Source organism: Delphinus delphis, chromosome 11 (genome assembly GCF_949987515.2).
Source record: "Delphinus delphis chromosome 11, mDelDel1.2, whole genome shotgun sequence".
NCBI classification, from domain to species: domain Eukaryota; kingdom Metazoa; phylum Chordata; class Mammalia; order Artiodactyla; family Delphinidae; genus Delphinus; species Delphinus delphis.
In genome coordinates this window covers 12,318,841-12,337,059 of record NC_082693.1, presented here as the reverse complement: position 1 = coordinate 12,337,059, position 18,219 = coordinate 12,318,841, and the positions used below count along the sequence as shown (strand labels likewise).

The following is an 18,219-nucleotide window of genomic DNA, read 5'->3' as shown; positions in this document are numbered from 1 at the left end:
CACTGTTAAATTTTCTGATATTGGTAATTATTTTGTTACATTACAAAATATCCTTATTAAGTATATATGTTGAAATACTTAGAGGTAAGGATGCACAATATCTCCAATTTACTCTCTAATGGTAAAGAAAAATGCAGATTATATATATTATATATCATATAAAGAGAAAGAATGATAGAACCAATGGAACAAATTGTAAACAGTGAGTGAATCTCAATAAAGAGTATATGAGAGTTGTTTATTCTGTTTTTGTAGGTTTTTTCTAAGTTTGAAAATATATTCCAAAAAAGTGACCCAAAAAATCGGAAAGCAAAATTTCCCCATCAGCAGATGGCATCATTTGAATTTCACTGTGATAAGAAAGAAAAGCCCAGCTTCCAGAAGTAAGCAGCCTAAGTTCTCATTTCCTAGTCATCAGTTATCTTTGTGTGTTTTGGAGTTAGAGTTCTTTTTTGTGGTTTTGTTTTTACTTTTTGCATCCTTAAGTATAAGGTGGAAGCCAAAAAGAGTAAAAATGGGACACTCCTGGTAAGTTTAGAGCTACCACTTCAGGGACAGGAAGCAGTTGATCAGTTTTAGTACCATATTTTCATGAAACAGGAATATGGTTGTTTCCCAAGAATGGCCATAAATTATATCCTTCAAGTCAACCCCGGCTAGTGGGAATTCGTATGAAAAATTACTTGCTAGCTCTCAAGCTTCTTGCATGTCCCTGCTGACATTTTGGCAAAGCAAAACTGGGGGCGGCTGGATTGTAAACTATTTCCCCAAATTACAAAATATTTTAGAGCTGATACCAGACCTACACTCTTATCTGCTGACTGCAAATATTTTTAAGCTATTCTGCTATGTCCTGCGCATCTTCCTCAAATGCAATCTAAGTGGCCTCTTTTCTTTTTCCTGCCTTCTTGAACCGAAGAGATCCAGAGGTCAGAATGAAAAACAGCCCATCCGCTAAAGGGAAGACCCTAGAGCAGGTCCAAGAAAAGAAGCTGAAAGGGAAGACAGGGTGAGAGATATTTATTAATCTGTAGCTGGTCCTTCTTTTCTCATTTCACGACAGGCGAGGGATACTTTACGGCAGGCACTGGTTTAATACATTACCGTGCATTTTCTCATGTAATCCCTTAATATTTCTGAGATGGGCACTACTTTTATCTCCATTTGGCAGCTCAGATAACTGAAGTTTAGAGAGTTAAAATCATTTGCCAAATATGAACGGTGGGGTTGAGATTTGAATGAAATGCTGCCTCACTTCAGAGTCTCATTAGGCTTTAATTATCCTGTTTTATTAACTGTAATGAATACCCTGCTCTACTTGTTCTTCCCCCCCTGAGGACACATGGTGCAGTGATAATGTCATCCACTCCTGCAGAATTTGTTGCATATCTTGGTTTAGACAGAAAATACCAAAACTATTATCTGTTTTCTGAACCCAGTGATTTCATTAACTATTCCTCCAACCTACAAGCCAATAGTATTTGATCCTCACACTATTACCTCTCGGTTATACTGCAAGATTTTTTTGGGGCCTCTCACTGTTGTGGCCTCTCCCGTTGCGGAGCACAGGCTCCGGACGCGCAGGCTCAGTGGCCATGGCTCACGGGCCCAGCCGCTCCGCGGCATGTGGGATCTTCCTGGACCAGGGCACGAACCCGTGTCCCTTGCATCGGCAGGCAGACTCTCAACCACTGCGCCACCAGGGAAGCCCTATACTGCAAGATTTTGAAGTGACTTCTTAATCACCAGAAAGATAGAGATTAAATTAACATTTTTTTGAAGTAGGTAATCATAATACAACTGCTCGAAAACTGATGTGGCATTTGTGGTAAACTTCTGTATCAGGATGGGTAAACCTCTACAGCAATGTTTCTAACCTGAGGTCCAGACCCACCAAGCAGTCTTCAGAGGGTCTGTCAACTTGTATGGGAATACATTTCATCTTCATTTTCACTAACCTTTAAATTTCATTTAAGCGAACTTTAGCCTTGCCTTCCATTACAAATGTTGATACAAAGCACAGTGTTGTTAGCAATACCGGTAACTGTCACCCATAGATACCACAGATATTTTCAGTCATATATATCGGTTGCTGCTGATATTTCAAAATGTCATCTATACTCATAATTTACTTGAAATTATGATAATTCGTAGATAATTATTAATTAAACTCGTGACTAGATCTTATTTAAAATGTTAACAAAGAAGCATGTAATTGCTATATCAAAAATTTGTGTTTTTATATATTTTTAAAACAGTACATCAATATTTTAAAATATTTTGATAGTATTTCAACCTAGGTTTTATTTGTAATTACACTTTTTATGTTATATATTATAAAATATTATTCTGAGAATCGATATACAGGCTGCCAAAATGGTCCATGGCATGAAAATGGTTAGGAATTCTACTCTGTAGCATGAACCCCTTTATAGCCTGAGTGGGGAATACCCTGGCTTAACAACTGGCTGCTTTCAGAGTCCCCCAGAAAATTGCAGTGACCCCAGGAATGGAGAAAAGCTCTAAATGCTAGAACAAGATGATTGTTAGGTCCTACCAAGCGTGTCCTACCCAGTGCTTCAGGAACCTTCTCCTCCCTTTAGCCCTCACCCCTTCCAGGTTCCAGAAGATTGGGCAGTTATTATTCTGCCCAGCCCCACTGCCTGTACTCCTTCCTACTCAATTTCAATGAAAGCAGCTCTTCCGGCAGCTGCTCCAGTGCGACCCCAGTGCTCTGGGGAGCTGGGCCCGTGTCAGTAGGCCACGGGGGTAGATCAGAGCCAAGACTCTTGTGATCCTCTCCACCCTCATTTTCCTGTGAAAACGCATCCCAGGAGGACTTTGCTGGAGGGTTGATTAACTTAGCCATATATTTACTTTGCTGGAAACTTAAGTTGTCCTTTTATGTGTCATTTTCTCTAATTTCATGTTTTTTCATCTTTTATTTTCCAACAGGCAGATTCTGGTCACACCTACAGAAGTGGCCCCAGGTGTGTGCATATTTTTCTGATAGTTACAATGCATCATAGACCCTTCCTGAAAATGAAGGACGAAAAAACTTAGTGGTGTTTATATATTCTAAATACAATGCCTGCTTCCTTTCCTTTTTGTTTTTTGTTTGTTTTTTCTTTTTTTTTTTTTGCTTTATATTTTCTTCATTTAGGTTTCCTTATTTGGTCTCTTTATTTTATTTTATTATTTATTTATTTATGCAGTCTGAATAGTTCTTAGCTGAGTTTCTCATCATAACCGATCATTTTATACATATACTATTCAGTTTCTTTCCCAAGTCTCTATAGAGCAAGGATCAAGACAGTGTGACATCAGTGTCTAAATGCCTAAGCATGTGTAACTTATATTTCAAAAATGGAAAATGTGTGATACTATCATCACATTTAAATTAGCTTCTCCAAGGCTCCTTCATCAAATATTAGGGCAGACCCATTCTGAAGTTTAATATATCTTAAAAACTGTAATGTAAAAATTCTGCTTGCATGCAAGTTTTTAAGTCTTCATCTGACCCAAACAATATCAGAGGTAATGTTCATAAACGTGATTTCTGAGTGTGACTGAGGCAAGTTTTAATCTACATTATTACCCTGTTGGGCAGGGGACCAATGAACTGCCACATTATGGAAGCACCAGAAGACTTCTGGCCATAAGTGGATGTCTATGGTAGCTTCTTGTAGTTTCAGTGTTTTGTTTTGTTTTTTATAAGTTTACTTATTTATGTATTTATTTTTGGCTGTGTTGGGTCTTCGTTGCTTTGCACGGGCTTTCTCTAGTTGTGGAGAATAGGGGATACTCTTTGTTGCGGTGCCCGGGCTTCTCACTGCGGTGGCTTCTCTTGTTGTGGAGCACAGGCTCTAGGCGCGTGGGCTTCAGTAGTTGTAGCTCGCGGGCTCTAGAGCACAGGCTCAGTAGTTGTGGTGCACGGGCTTAGTTGCTCTGTGGCATGTGGGACCTTCCCGGACCAGAGCTCGAACCCGTGTCCCCTGCATTAGCAGGTGGATTCTTAACCACTGTGCCACCAGGGAAGTCCAGTTCCAGTGTTTTTTACATTCTGCAAAATTTTCACAAATCAGACTACTCTAGCTATTTGGCCAAATTTTCCTTGAAGAAAATGAAATACAATCAACCCCTGATTCTTTTCTAATTATTGGGGGCCACTGCTTCCTTCATGAGGAATAATAATAAAAATAGAATTTGTTTGGCTTCATAATGCAATATGTGAGTTTTTACAACAGAATCGTCCTCCTAATTGCTTTGCTCTGGCCAGTTCTAAAAGGAACTTGCCTTAGCTGAATGGCGGTGTGACATGATCCAGAACCGGATCAGGTGGTTGAATCTAAGGGCAATCTGGACACAACTTCTGTGCTCTGTTGATGGCCAGGGAGACTCAGTGGTAAATGACAAGCCAAAAGACAGGGCTCAGGAATATATATCTGGATTTGTTTCCAGGGGCTGCCATAACAAAGTACCACAAACTAGGTGGCTCAAACAACAGAACTGTGTTATCTTACAGTTCTGGAGGCAAGTCAAATCAGGGTGTCAGCAGCACAGCTGGTTCCTTCTGAGAGCTGCAGGGGAGAATCTATTCCTGCCTCTCTCCTAGCTTCTGGTAGCTTCAGACATTCCTTGGCTTGCAGACGGTGTTCTCCCTGTGTCTTCACACTGTCTTCCCTCTGTATTTGTCTATCTCCGTGTCCAGATTTCTCCTTTTTATAAGAATGTAGTCATATTGGATGAGGGCCCACCCTAATGATGTCATCTTAACTTGATCATCTGCAAAGACCCTATTTCCAAATAAGGTCATATTCAAGGGCACTGGGGGTTAAGACTTCAATATCAATATCAATTCAACCCATAACAATATCTATCTTGAAAAATCACCAGAGACGATAATTTGTAACTATTAGTAAAATTTATGGGAATCCTATAATTTGCCTTCAGTGAATTTATTTATTCTAGACATCTTATTTAGATGATAGGATGCCAAAAGTAATGCACCATGAATGTTCTTTTTCTGTAAATTATCAATGCTATTCAATTATTCCTACGTCTTCCAGGGACTATGGTTCCCTATTGTTTTCTCATAGACCTTGTTGGCATTTTTCTGAATTTCATCGCTCTCCCTTCATTTTATAAACACGAGACTCTCCCTCTTTTATACTGGATAAGCAAATGTTTAAAGAGTGAGTAAAGGATCTCTTTTGTAAGTAAAGTACGTGTCTGGGGCCCTGCTACTTGGGAAACTTAATTCAGTTTCATTCATTTGTAATATTCAAAGTCTGTACCACTGCTTCATATATTTCAGAATAGTAACCGTCACATTAGATGGTTAGATACGGTTAGATATGTTCTCTTAAAGTAGCATACGATTGTAATCAAATTTAAAATTAAGCATCCATCACAACTCCCCCCTTTCTTCCTTTCAAGAAAACATAAAGAAACCTGGGTTAAACCTAGGGCTCTGTGGACTTGCTGGAAAAACACTGACCCAGAAAATAAATGTGTAACAAGTCAAATTTTTTCCATTACTTAAGGGAAATTGTGGTGTTAATTTTTTTCTTAATCTCTGGGCTAAGTATAAATCTGTGACTCACCCAAACTACCTCATTCTTAGACCATAAATATTAGGAGTGATGACTTATAAGGAGGTCATGTTGATGTGTGGTGAGTAAATGCTTGTCCACACATATTAATTTAACAAGAAAATAGCACTTTCCTAAGTAGCATAACATAAACAGTAGAGAATTTAATATAAGTGAAAAGCAGTGTTATTTCTGAAGAGTTACTATGACAAAAGAATCCTTTTTTCTCCTCCAAATAGTAATACAATTGTATTAGGCTTTAGTATCTAAGAATATGTGTATAAATCTGGTTCCAATCAAAAAAAGTTCTATTAAATTTCCAATACTATGGGAAAATTAAATTTTAAAAACTATATTTGTTCATTGCAAATTTCTATTCCTAGTACATGGGAAACCACAGGGAGGTGTTCCAGCTGGGCTGGTTTTCTCAATTCAGGTTGTCAGTGTTAAACTTCAACCCTAGGGGGCTTCCCTGGTGGCGCAGTGGTTGAGAGTCCGCCTGCCGGTGCAGGGAGCACAGGTTTGTGCCCCGGGCCAGGAAGATCCCACATGCCGCGGAGCGGCTGGGCCTGTGAGCCACGGCCGCTGGGCCTGCGCGTCCAGAGCCTGTGCTCCGCAGAGGGAGAGGCCACAGCAGCGAGAGGCCCGCGTACTGCAAAACAAAACAAAACTTCACCCCAGGGCACTGCTACATGACTTGAATTTCAGTGACACAGATGGGGTGATGTCATGTGTTCTTTGTTCTTGGAGCAAACCCCTACTTTGTTTCTCTCCCAGAGATGGCTTGCTTCAGAGTCTACTCTGTTAGCGAAAATAAAACACTATAGATAACAGCTTCAGAAAACATGAAAAGCCCACTTATTACAGTAGGTGGGACAGATATATCACTTGGTCTCTAAAGTAGGCGAACTGGTGCATTTAGAAGTTTTCTAAATCAATGTAGACAGCCAGAAATATTAAATGAAAGGCATTAGTTTCCATTAGTAATGAAATTTCTATTTCTGTGACTTTGCTAATGCTGGGTTCTGCTTTCCTTTCTGCCTATTCTAGTAGTACATCCTTCTCTGCTTTCCTCAGATGGCTTTCCAAAATGACCATGGCCAATTTTCCCATCACTCAACAACAGTAATTAGCAATGCAAAACAAAATAACACCAACCTTCTAATATTTTTAGTTCCTGGGTTATTTCATGTGCCACTTGGTTATCTCAGAAGCTATTTCTCTCCAACCTGCAGGCAAGAGGGTGGTCTTGTAGTTAATTTATTATCGTCATGGTGACAAGCTCAGGACTTAGCCTATGGGAAACACTCGACATTTATTGTAAAATGACATGTTTACAATCAAATGATGACGGCAATTTGAGTCATAAGAGTAAAGGTAACCCATAGTCCATCGATCCCTTCACAGGGAGGAAAGACCTCACCTGATTTATGCAGAAAGAGCAAGCAGAATAAAATGGAATTAGGTTGACCTAATCCCATCAGCTTTCTCTGCTTAGAACTGGGGGGTGAGGGAGTTCCCTGGCATCCAGTGGTTAGGACTCCTCCCTTTCACTGCTGAGGGCCCTGAAGGCATGGGTTCAATCCCAGGTTGGGGAACTAAGATCCTGCAAGCCACTCAGCGTGGCCAAAATAAATAAATAAATAAACTTCATACATCTTTATTAAAAAAAAAAAACACAGTTGGAGGGTGGGAGGGATGGACACTTTTCCTGAGAAATTGTTGTCTTTACCGGTAGTGCCCTCTGGTGGAGTAACGATCCTCTTGCGTCACTCAATTCCTGGACACTCTATTTTACCTTTAGCTACCACTTAGCACTCCCCCACCTCAGCATGAACAGGCTTTTCTTTCAGTGACTTGGGATGTTACAGTCTACTACAAATATTGCTGGTGTGTGGTTTGTAAGAGACACCTAAGGTGAATTCAACTGAAGTGAATACCAGTTGTGACCCTTCCAAGTCTGTCAGATGCCAGTGTGGGTGCAATTTAACTGTTGCGTGCAAACCCTTGGCTTGAGTGTGTTTATGTAAACAGTTCAAAGCTGTGGACTGTGTGTCTGGCAAGTTGCTTCCAAGACACAAAGGAGAAATCGGCATGTTTTCCATTTACAAGACATGTGGTTCTTATTGCCTTACAGAGATTGGTCTTTGTTTGTACTTCATTTTATTTTTAAAGTGAGTTTTCCACAGTGAAATAAAGTGTGTTCATTATAGGAAATGTTGAAAAGACAGAGGCAAAAAAACTATCTGGAATTCCACCAAAGCCAAGACGGATTTTAGATGTAGCCTGACAAGGTATCCTGCTTCCCTGGAGTGTATAACCTCAGGGAACAGGCATTAATGGACTGAGGATGAGCATGTCATTAACCTTCTTCGCAGCTGTTTTCTCAATTCATAAAGTGCAATGAATTTGTTTACTTTCAGTTTCTGTCTCAAATTAGGTCTGCTAATTGCATAACAATAATAGCAGCTATTTATTTAGTTAGTACAGAATTTCAAAGCCTAATCCGAGAGTCACCATTTGCCTCATGGAGTACAGCAATTTAGCCCAAAGTCAATTTTTCCCTATAGCCTCCCATATCTCTGCCAGGATTTGTTCTTGTAACAGTAATAACTACCATTTATTAGGTTCTTATTACACAAGATAATACAGTGCTTAAGTATGTAGCCCGATTGAATTTTAATTCTGGCTTTTCCCCCTAATAGCTGTGTGATCTTGGATGAGTCTAAAGTCTGTTCTACAGTTTCCTCCTTTGTCAAGTAAAGGCCCTGCCCCGCAGGGTTTTTAGGAGAAAATTAAGTCCCTAGAACAGATCTGGGTACCTGGGAAGCACTCTGTAATTATTAGATGTCATTATTACTATATTGTGATGATATATTAGACATTATACTACATTCTTCTTTATTCATTATGCCATTGAACGCTCTGTACCTGGGAAGCACTCTGTAATTGTTACGTAACCATAACAATCCTATGATTGTTATAGGCTCAATCCTACTAAGCCTGCGCTCTAGAGCCCGCGAGCCACAACTACTGAAGCCCGCACGCCTACAGCCCATGCTTGGAAAGTCTTGAATTGTTATGTGATTGTTATGTAACCATAACAATCCTATGAGTTAGATATTCTTGCCCTGTTTCAGACAACGAACATGAAACAGAGAACCTCAGTGACTTGTCCAAATCACATGGCAAGTTACCCCTAGACCTAAATCCTAGCCCAGATCTGACTATCTATAAAGCCTGAGCTTGCCATCTTATTTTCGATGTGGTTGGATGTGGTGGGTTAACTATTACTTTGTTTCTTTAATTTTTATTGAAGTATAAGCTATATATAGAAAAATGCACAAATCATAAGTTTAAAGCTGTGCCAATTTTCACCAATGAGATCACCTGGGAAGTCAGCACCGTAACTTTGCCAGACCTTGGAAAGTGCCCTCGTGCCTGCATCCAGTCTCTAATGCCTCCAACAGTCACTGCTAAGTTCATTTCCAGCACATAGGTTAGTTGGCCTGTTTTTAAGCATTACATCCATGGAAGTATATAGGACAACCCATTTTATGTCTGACTTCATTCACTTAGTTTTACGTTTGCAAGATTTATCCACGTTACTGTATAGCGTTATAGCCATTGACACATCACAATGTACCCATTCTACTCTTGGACATTTGGAAGATTTCCAGTTTGGGACTAATATGATGAATATTGCTACCAAAATAATGCTTGTACATGACTTTTGGATTGGAAAGGATTAATCCTTTCCATTGGATTAATACCTAGGAGTGGAATTGTTGGGTCATAGCGTAAGCATATTTTTAGCTTTAGTATTTATTGCCATATACTTTTCCAAAATAATTGTAGCAACTTACACTCTTTAGAGAGTTAACTTTTAACCTATATAAGAGAATTAGAGGCCACTTTTTATCTTTAAAACCATTAGAACAAAAAATAGTTTGAGCTAAATAATTTTTGGATTTAAAAAATAAAATCAGTTAATAATTAGTTGCTCCTGCAAAGCACACGAGTTTTTTTTTTTAATAAATTTATATTTATTTATTTATTTTTGGCTGCGTTGAGTCTTTGTTGCTGTGCAGGCTTTCTCTAGTTGCGGTGAGCAGGGGCTACGCTTAGTTGAGGTGTGCGGGTTTCTCATTGCGCTGGCTTCTCTTTCTTGCTCAGCATGGGCTCTAGGCGCACAGGCCTCAGTATTTGCAGCACGCGGGCTCAGTAGTTGTGGCTCGTGGGCTCTAGAGCACTGGCTCAGTAGTTGTGGCGCACGGGCTTAGTTGCTCTGCAGCATGAAAGTACACAAGTTTAAATTTACTTACACAATAAAAATAACTCATTTTTGACATAGTTAAATACCATAATGTGAATGAAATATCAAGAAATTAAAAGAATAAAAAGAGTAAGCACAGTTGTGGTATTTACAGCAAAGTATCTCATGGATGGAATAGATAGTTCGCTTGCTGGTGTGCTTGGAAGCATGTTATAACGTCATCCATAAACTGTGTTTTCCACACAGAACCAACTGTTTAATATCAGAGATCTTGTCTTTATTAATTAGGAAAGACAGAAAGGGACCACATTGGAAAGTTTTAGTATTTTTCAAATTCTTAGTAACAAGTCCATTGCCCCAAAGAAATCTTACTTTGAAGTGCAAAATGTTAACCAGAGGAGCTGCTGTGGCAGAAGCAAAAGTGAGAAACCTCAGATCTCCACCTGCACTGCCTTCCCTTCATTGCTCCCGAGGACGACAACAGATCCGAGGAGCATGGCACAAGGATGTGCCTATATCCTGGATGATAAAATGCACTCATCTCGCATCGCCTCAGTCAATTGGTAGCAACTATCAGGATCAATATGTCAAGAAGGAAGGATCGGGGCTTCCCTGGTGGTGCAGTGGTTGAGAGTCCGCCTGCCGATGCAGGGGACACGGGTTCGTGCCCCGGTCCGGGAAGATCCCACATGCCGCGGAGCGGCTGGGCCCGTGAGCCATGGCCGCTGAGCCTGCGCGTCCGGAGCCTGTGCTCCGCAACGGGAGAGGCCACAGCAGTGAGAGGCCCGCGTACCGCACAAAAAAAAAAAAAAAAAAAAAAAAAAAAAAGAAGGAAGGATCATAGGCCATGGTGAGAGCACTAGCAAAGTATGCCATGATCAGTTAGTAATGTCTGCCACAGGCACAGAAGGGGATAGTAAGGGTCTGTAGGCTGGCCCTAGATATCATTTATACACATATACATAAGTATGTATACACACTGTCTTTTAAATATTTTATTTCCTATTAACTCCAAATTCTGTCAAGATGGCTAATGTTCAGTACAGATAGGCTAAATACTGACATAGGAATCACCTAGGTACGCATATCTTTCTGTATTTGTCGAAAACATCTTTGGGGATAAATTACTAAAACTGGAGTTTCTTGCATTAGCGTTAAATCTCCCATACTCTTCTACAGAGGAGAACTCTGCCCCGCCAATGTATAACACAGGTCACATTCTGCCCTGTATTATTGGTACTAGTGAGCATCCACCTCCCCATCAGAACTGCAAAGCCCTGGGTATAAGTTCTGTTTTGTGTGTCTATATTTCATTCCCCTCCCCCACTAACAGTGCCTAACATGGTGTTTCTTTTTTCTATAATAGATGTGGGTACATATTTTTTTGCTTTAAATAATAATGACACATTTTAATATTCTAATGAAATGCTAAGAATTAAGTGTCAGAATTCAGCTTACATAAGGAAAGCCTGAGATGAATTAATAAAAAAATAGGAGAAAATTTTCTAGAATTTAATATAGAGCAAATAAACAAACAGTGCCTTGTTCTTCTCAGTTACTTTCAGGGACAATAATAACAGTTAAAGGACCACTAATGAGTTTCATGGAACCATTGTCCAGAGCATTGATGTTCACTGTAGAGACCAAAATTTCAGAGCTAAATAGACACATTAATATTGCAGCAGGAATATATGAGTTTTAAAAAATCTCTAAATACCTATGGAATCGGTAGTTTTAATAAAAGTGACCTTCTTTAATTCACTTCATGTCCCCTCAGTGCCTCTGTCCCTGGCATCAATGGCTGATTTATCAAGTCACCTCACATAAAGCTTTTTCTTTAAATTGTTAATACGCTAAGATTATTCTTTATGAAGCTTCTTGTGCTGACATCACTGGCATTCCCCATCATTTGCTGGTTTTGTGTTTTGGGTTTTTTTAGGTCATTTTTGGTTTGGGTCTCTACATTCTTTATTCACCTCTTCTTGTTTTATTCCAGTTAGCATTTCTGGTGGTCCTTTTGGAAACCCCCAAAGTCCCCATGATGGCCAGTCTGCCTAGCCTTCTGTGTCCTTTGACTTTATTACCTACAATTCACTTGCAATTTGTTTTGAACGCACCTGTAGCCTTGTCTTCTGGAAAACTTCTCCCTCTGGCTTTTTCCTCTCAGTTCAATTATCTAAGAAGATATTGCACTCACGAAGCTTTGGCAGTGTTTTCTCGGATCTACCTAACCTCTCTCTCTTCGAGAGGAGATCTCAGATCCCGACGCACCTCCACGTTATTCTGAGGGAATCTGATGTACTTTACATATATGTTTGACATGTTTCATGTACACAGACAACTATTATCCATCAAGACTCCAAGACATGCTGTCTGGTTCCAGAGACACATTTGTATAGAAAAGGTAGAAGGCTCAGCCCCAATTTTATGGACACACATTTTTCCAAGTAAAAAACAATTCAGTGGTTTCTCTCGTTCAGCATTTTAATACATGAATTTCTCACAGTCTACCATCTAATGTATTCAGATCTTTTCTTCAGTTAATTATTCTGGAGCAATGCTTTGTTTTCTGTTGAATGTTGCTAAATAGTTCATCACATTTTGATAGAGGTATTCGGGGTCAGTGGGCATAATTTCAGATACAGGTTCTACATTTACATGTTTTTTTTTTCAGAGTTTCCGTTTCCCCCGTCTTGTGTCTGTATAAGAGGATGCTAATTTATGCACTCACCATTCTGAAAAATAAATATATCTGCACAATTACAGTTATAAAATGATGCCACTTTCCCTCCATCTTTATTCAGATTATTTCAGTGTGAATTAACTAAAGACCATTCCTCCAAATATTCATCTCATTTGGCTTGTAAAGACACAGTTTAGTTAAAGAATGTTGCAAAAGGCTTTTTTCTTTGAGCAAAGTTTACAATATGAATTATGTTCATTTTCAGGCCCAGATTTTCATCTTTTTGATTTATAATATTAACTTAAGGTCAAATAATTTTGTAAACCAGAGCCAGAGAGTCTTTCTGGTCACCAGTATAATTATAACTTTCAACCAATGTTTACCAGGGGATAGTGAATTCATTTTGTTAAAATGAGATCTGGCATGAACCTTACTCCAGGCTTAACTGAAGTAAACATAACCTTTTTTTTTCTTTTTTTCTGAGGTTTCACTAAATTAGATTTACAAACTGGACACAATTAAAAGCTTTAGAATACCAAGGAAAAGGCAGATTTGAGGGGGATAGAGATTTTCTTTTAAGAATGTTTGACTAAAATAAAAAAGAAAAGAAAACTGAAGAGAGGGGTTGTTAATGTAATATTTCTAAGTTGATTTGCTTAAAGCTAATCTGCGTGTTTTTGAACGGTTTGCCAATCCAATGCAAAGGCCAAATCCCTAAGGGTAAACAGGATTTGGGAAGCTGCCTGCTCAGGAATTCAAGGATTAGCCCTCACTCTGATTTTGACTTGCTGCTTCAGTCTAAGTGGGTCCATTCCTCTGTGCCTCAGAGAAATTGCTTCTGTTTACATACACATGGTTCTTAGGTAAATCAAAAGAGTAACATTGTACCTTACATGAGGGCACAGTAGATAGAAAAACAGACTGACCTTTCAAGCTGGTGGGCTTAGATTTGATTTTCCATACAGCAGCATAACCAACTGTGAGAGCATAGATACACTGCTCAAGCCATTTAAACTTTAGGCACCTCACCTATGAAAAGAAAACAAAAATACCTACTTTACCTTGCAAGGATCTGGAAAGTATATACAGGGTGACCATGTTAGTTATCATCCAAACCAAAAATACTTTTGAGTGTACAAGCCGCATTTTTAAAAATTATGCCAAGGCAATAGCAGTAAAATAAGGCTCTCCCAGACAAGCCAGAAATATAATGTAATATAAACTAATATAATATAATAGCTACATACAATTGCTACATATAATATGTTAAATACAACACAAAATACATATAATATTTACCAGTACAAGGAGCCTGGTACATTGCAGAATCTGGTGTCACTTTCTTTACCCTTTATTTTGGAACATTTATACTTTTTAAAACACTTTTATATGTAATGTGGCATTTTGTAATCACAGCAGTCTTGTAGGATATATTTACTTGTTCTCCTTTTACAAATAAGAGCACTAGAGCTCAGAGAGCATAATTATCTTGCTTGAAATTCTTTGGAAAGTTACAGAGGTGGGACCCAAGCCTAATTCTTAGCATTTCAAGTAGAGTGTATTGTGCTTCCCTTTACCACAATTTCTCCCAAAGAGCTTGTAAACACACTTTCTGTGTAATTGTGGGCTCGGGTGCTTGGTATACATTTTTCTAAAACTACCTAATTTCAATCTCTAATCATATCCTGTGTTCTGAATGAACTTAAAATCGTCCATTTTTATGAGTTTATTCTGAAACTTCAGATTTTCTGCCGTGGACTTATGGTCCACTGTGGGGTTTTGCTGCTGCCTATGTATTCCCTTGTGTGAAGTGGAAGTTCAGGGGCTTCCATCAAGCATTGGAAGTTCTTCACTGTTTGTCCCTGAAGGTGTCTGCTGGCTTTGGTATTCGGGCAGGGCCATCCCTCTGTGCTGATGAGCTTGAGCACATCTGCTGTTGAAATCCCCTCATCAGACTATAGGATGTGCTCAGGTCCACTGGCTCTTGATGACACACCTGTGGCACGTTCCGAGCCACGGAGCAAGCTTTTGTATGTGCTCTGGGTCCTACTTGGACGGTGGCTCTGCGACCCTGTTTGAGATGCATCTGCCCACTCATCCCATGAGCTACTGCTACTGCTCCTCCTTAGTCACGAGGGGTCTGGAGAGGGCTCTCAGGACCAAGACAGGTTGCGGAGGAGAGGCGTCCCTTTGTTCTAAACCTCCTAAAGCTAACCAGGAATTCCCGTGCCCCTTCTGCAACATCTCTGGCTCAGCCGAAGAGGAAAGGGATATAGCTCCACATCAGCACTTCTTTCACTTACTTTTCTCTCTGACCTCTCTCTTCCTAGACTAGAAAGAGTGCTTATCTCACGGATCTAAGGATGGGGGTGTTTGGAGGGCGAAGGGATAGACAAGGGGTTCTGTCTAGAATCTAGTTGTTAATGCCAAAATCTTGGTCACTGGAATGCTAAAATCCAGGAATAACTGTCTGGTTTCTCTTTGTATTATATGTGTGCTCTGCCTTACCTTCCCTTGTGGGAGTGAAGGTCAAGGTCTAATTTAAAGGGGAAAAAAGAATGGGAAAAAATCCAAGAAATCTTCTAAAAAAAAAACCACTTGAGTAAATGCTTCACAACACTGTCCCCCTCTTTCATTTTACAGCTTTCTTTCATTTTGTTCTACTCTTCTTTCTGTGGCATTCCACATTTAACTACTAAATAGTAAATGAACATCTTAAATTTCTGTGATTAAAAATGGTATCGTCAAACAAAATGATGACTGATAAATGTTTGAAATGGGTCCATCTCTGTGATTTTTATGTGATTCAGAACGTTTCCATAATAGCTTAAAAGCCTACATTTACTTCTCCATTTCCTCTCCTCTGTATTCTCCTGAGCCCACTCCAATCAAGCTGCCATCCGTACTGTGATTTCACACAGCCAAATGCAATTCTCAGTCCTCCTCTTACTTCCTTGCAACATTGAAACAGTTGATCAATCTCTTCTTCATGAAAGACTTTCTTTGCATAGCTTCCATGATTCTAAACCCTTTACGATTTCCTCCTACTTCACCTTCCCGGTCACCTTCACTGCTTTTACCTCATCAACCCAACTGCTAAAGGTTAGAGGTGCCCCAGAGTTCAGGGTGCTCCTATATCTATACGGTCTTCAGGTGACTTCATCCAGTCTTGTGTCTTTAAATACCATCTTTATACTGACATATTTGCAAATTTACATCTCTAGCCTGGATCTCTGCCCTCAACTCCAGATTCCTATATCCTCTACCTCTTCACATCTCCATTGCATGTCCTAAAGATATCACAAACTTATCTTGTTCAAAACTGACTCCTGATCTTTCCTCTAAAATCTTCCCTACTCATAGTTTTTCCCCATGTAAGGAAAGGGCACTTCATCTTTCTAGTTTCTTAGGTCATAAACCTTGGAGTCATCCTCCAACCTTCTTTCCTTCTCATACTCTGTAGCCAGTCCAAAAGCAAATCTGATTATTTCCCACCACCTCCATGGCTCCTCCCTGGTCCAAGCTGCCATGATCTCAGATATCACAATAACCTCCAAATCGTTCTCCCTACTTCTTCCCTTGCCCTACTCCCGATAGTCTATTATCTGCAGAGCACTCAGATCATATCACTTCTTTTCTGATGTGTCTCTGCCTCCAATCAATGTCCTTACACGCCAGTGAATTTTTTAGTAGTTTAATTTTATCTAACAGGAGGGACTGGTATTACATTTTTTAATTTCTTCTCTCCCCACACTCCCTCTCTTCTCTCCTCCTTTAGACCCCAAATATTATTTTTATTATCCAGAGAAGATGCTAGAAAAATTAAAATAGAAAAAGAGACTAGTTGATAATTCACCACCAAATAATCTATTGTTGACACTCAAATTACACCACATGAGCGTTACCAGCCATACACACATATTAGGATCATGTATATAATAAATAAATGAACAGGACAATCATTTGGTTAGCTTTTAAAATTAATTTATTTCAGAACAAAGGGAATTATAAAGTGAAATCTTCTTATAAAATACCCTAGTGAGCAACATAGAAACATTGTTCTGTGTTCATTAATTTCTAGATATTAGATATTGGTCTTGCCTCACAATTTACTGTTAGAGAAATTGCTAGCAAGAGAATATCCTTGTGTCATTTGCGTTGAAAAGAAAATAAGGCTAGCAAAGTGAATCTGAAGTATAACTTGTTCATTTGAAGAAAACAATGACTCTGGGATTATTAAGACTAAAAGATAACACATGTAGGTTTAAGAGTATATGAAAAAATTTAACACATTTTTATTTATTAGTAGAGGATAATTAAGAGTATGTAATCATATATATGTGTATATGTCTAAAGTTAGGTGACTATGAGTAACTTGAAAGAGTTAGAAAAAACTAAATAAAACTAATGGTGAAATATTAAATACTTGTTAGTTGAACTCTGTTTCTAAGTCCTATGATGCCAATGTAGGTCAGTGAAATCCATTTCGCATTGCACACATGAAAAATACTAGAATATATATCACATATGGCTGAGCTGAAAGAACAGTGAGAGAATACTGAAAAGGCAGAAATAACAGTAAGATGAAGAAGCTCTGAAACCTACTTATCCTGTAAAATATCTAAGCAACCTTCCAATTTCAGCCCTGAAATGTAAAGAGCTTCTAAATCATCACTCTTATCCTTACAACAGCAACAAAAAAGCTGAACAAACAAAATCAATTACCTTTTTTGGTCCAATCAAAAAAATTGAAGTTGCTGAGCAATATACCATATCCTGAAATCTAGAGAGAGACATGTGAATACAGAAAATTATAGCCAAGATTAGCTTACCTAGACATAAGCTAATGGAACTATCACATGAACAGGCAAGAGAAAAAAAATCACATGATCACAATAATAGGTGAAGAAAAAGCACTTGACAAAATGCAGCACTCATTCATGATGAAAACTCTCAGCAACCTAGGAATAGAGAGGAATAACTTAATAAAGAATATCTACCAAAAAAAACCCCAACAGCTAACATTATAATTAATGGTGTGACACTAGAAATTTTCTTGCTAAGATCAGAAACAAGGAAAGGATGACCTTTTCACCACTCCTTTTCAACATTGTATTGGATATTCTAGCCAATGCAATAAGACAAGGAAAGAAAATAAAAGGTATACAGATTGGAAAGAAGGAAATAATGCCATCACATATATGTAGGAAATCCAAAAGAAGAGACAAAGAGAAAGAAACCTCCTGGATATAATAAGTGATTATAGCAAGGTTGCAGCATGAGATTAAAACACAGAAGTCAGTTGCCTTCCCAGAAATAGAGACACAGATATAGAGAACAAACGTATGGACACAAAGGAGTGGAAAATGTGGGGGGGGGGGCAGGATGAATTGGGAAATTGGGATTGACATGTACACACTAATATATATAAAATAGATAATAGGAACCTGCTGCATAAAAATAAATAAATTAAATTTTTAAAAAAGTCAATTGCCTTCCTTTATACCAGCAACGAACAAGTGGAATTTGAAACTGAAAACATAATATTATTTTTTTTAATTTATTTATTTTTGGCTGAGTTAGGTCTTTGTTGCTGCACATGGGCTTTCTCTAATTGCAGTGAGCGGGGGCTACTCTTCATGGTGGTGCGCGGGCTTCTCATTGCG

At 38.9% G+C, this 18,219-nt stretch overlaps 1 protein-coding gene across 2 annotated transcripts in view; it reads left to right on the top strand.

Moving 5' to 3' along the window:
• RERG (RAS like estrogen regulated growth inhibitor) overlaps positions 1–18,219 on the top strand; it is a 106,868-nt gene that overhangs the window by 62,182 nt on the left and 26,467 nt on the right. Inside the window, exons 1-2 of one of the 2 annotated variants that reach the window (XM_060026127.1) lie at positions 331–383; positions 2,956–2,990. The exons of the other annotated variant lie outside the window; for it this stretch is intronic. Coding sequence (XP_059882110.1) covers positions 331–383; positions 2,956–2,990 — 88 coding nt within the window. Of the gene's footprint in view, positions 1–330; positions 384–2,955; positions 2,991–18,219 lie in introns of those variants that run through there. 2 annotated transcript variants of the gene reach the window in all.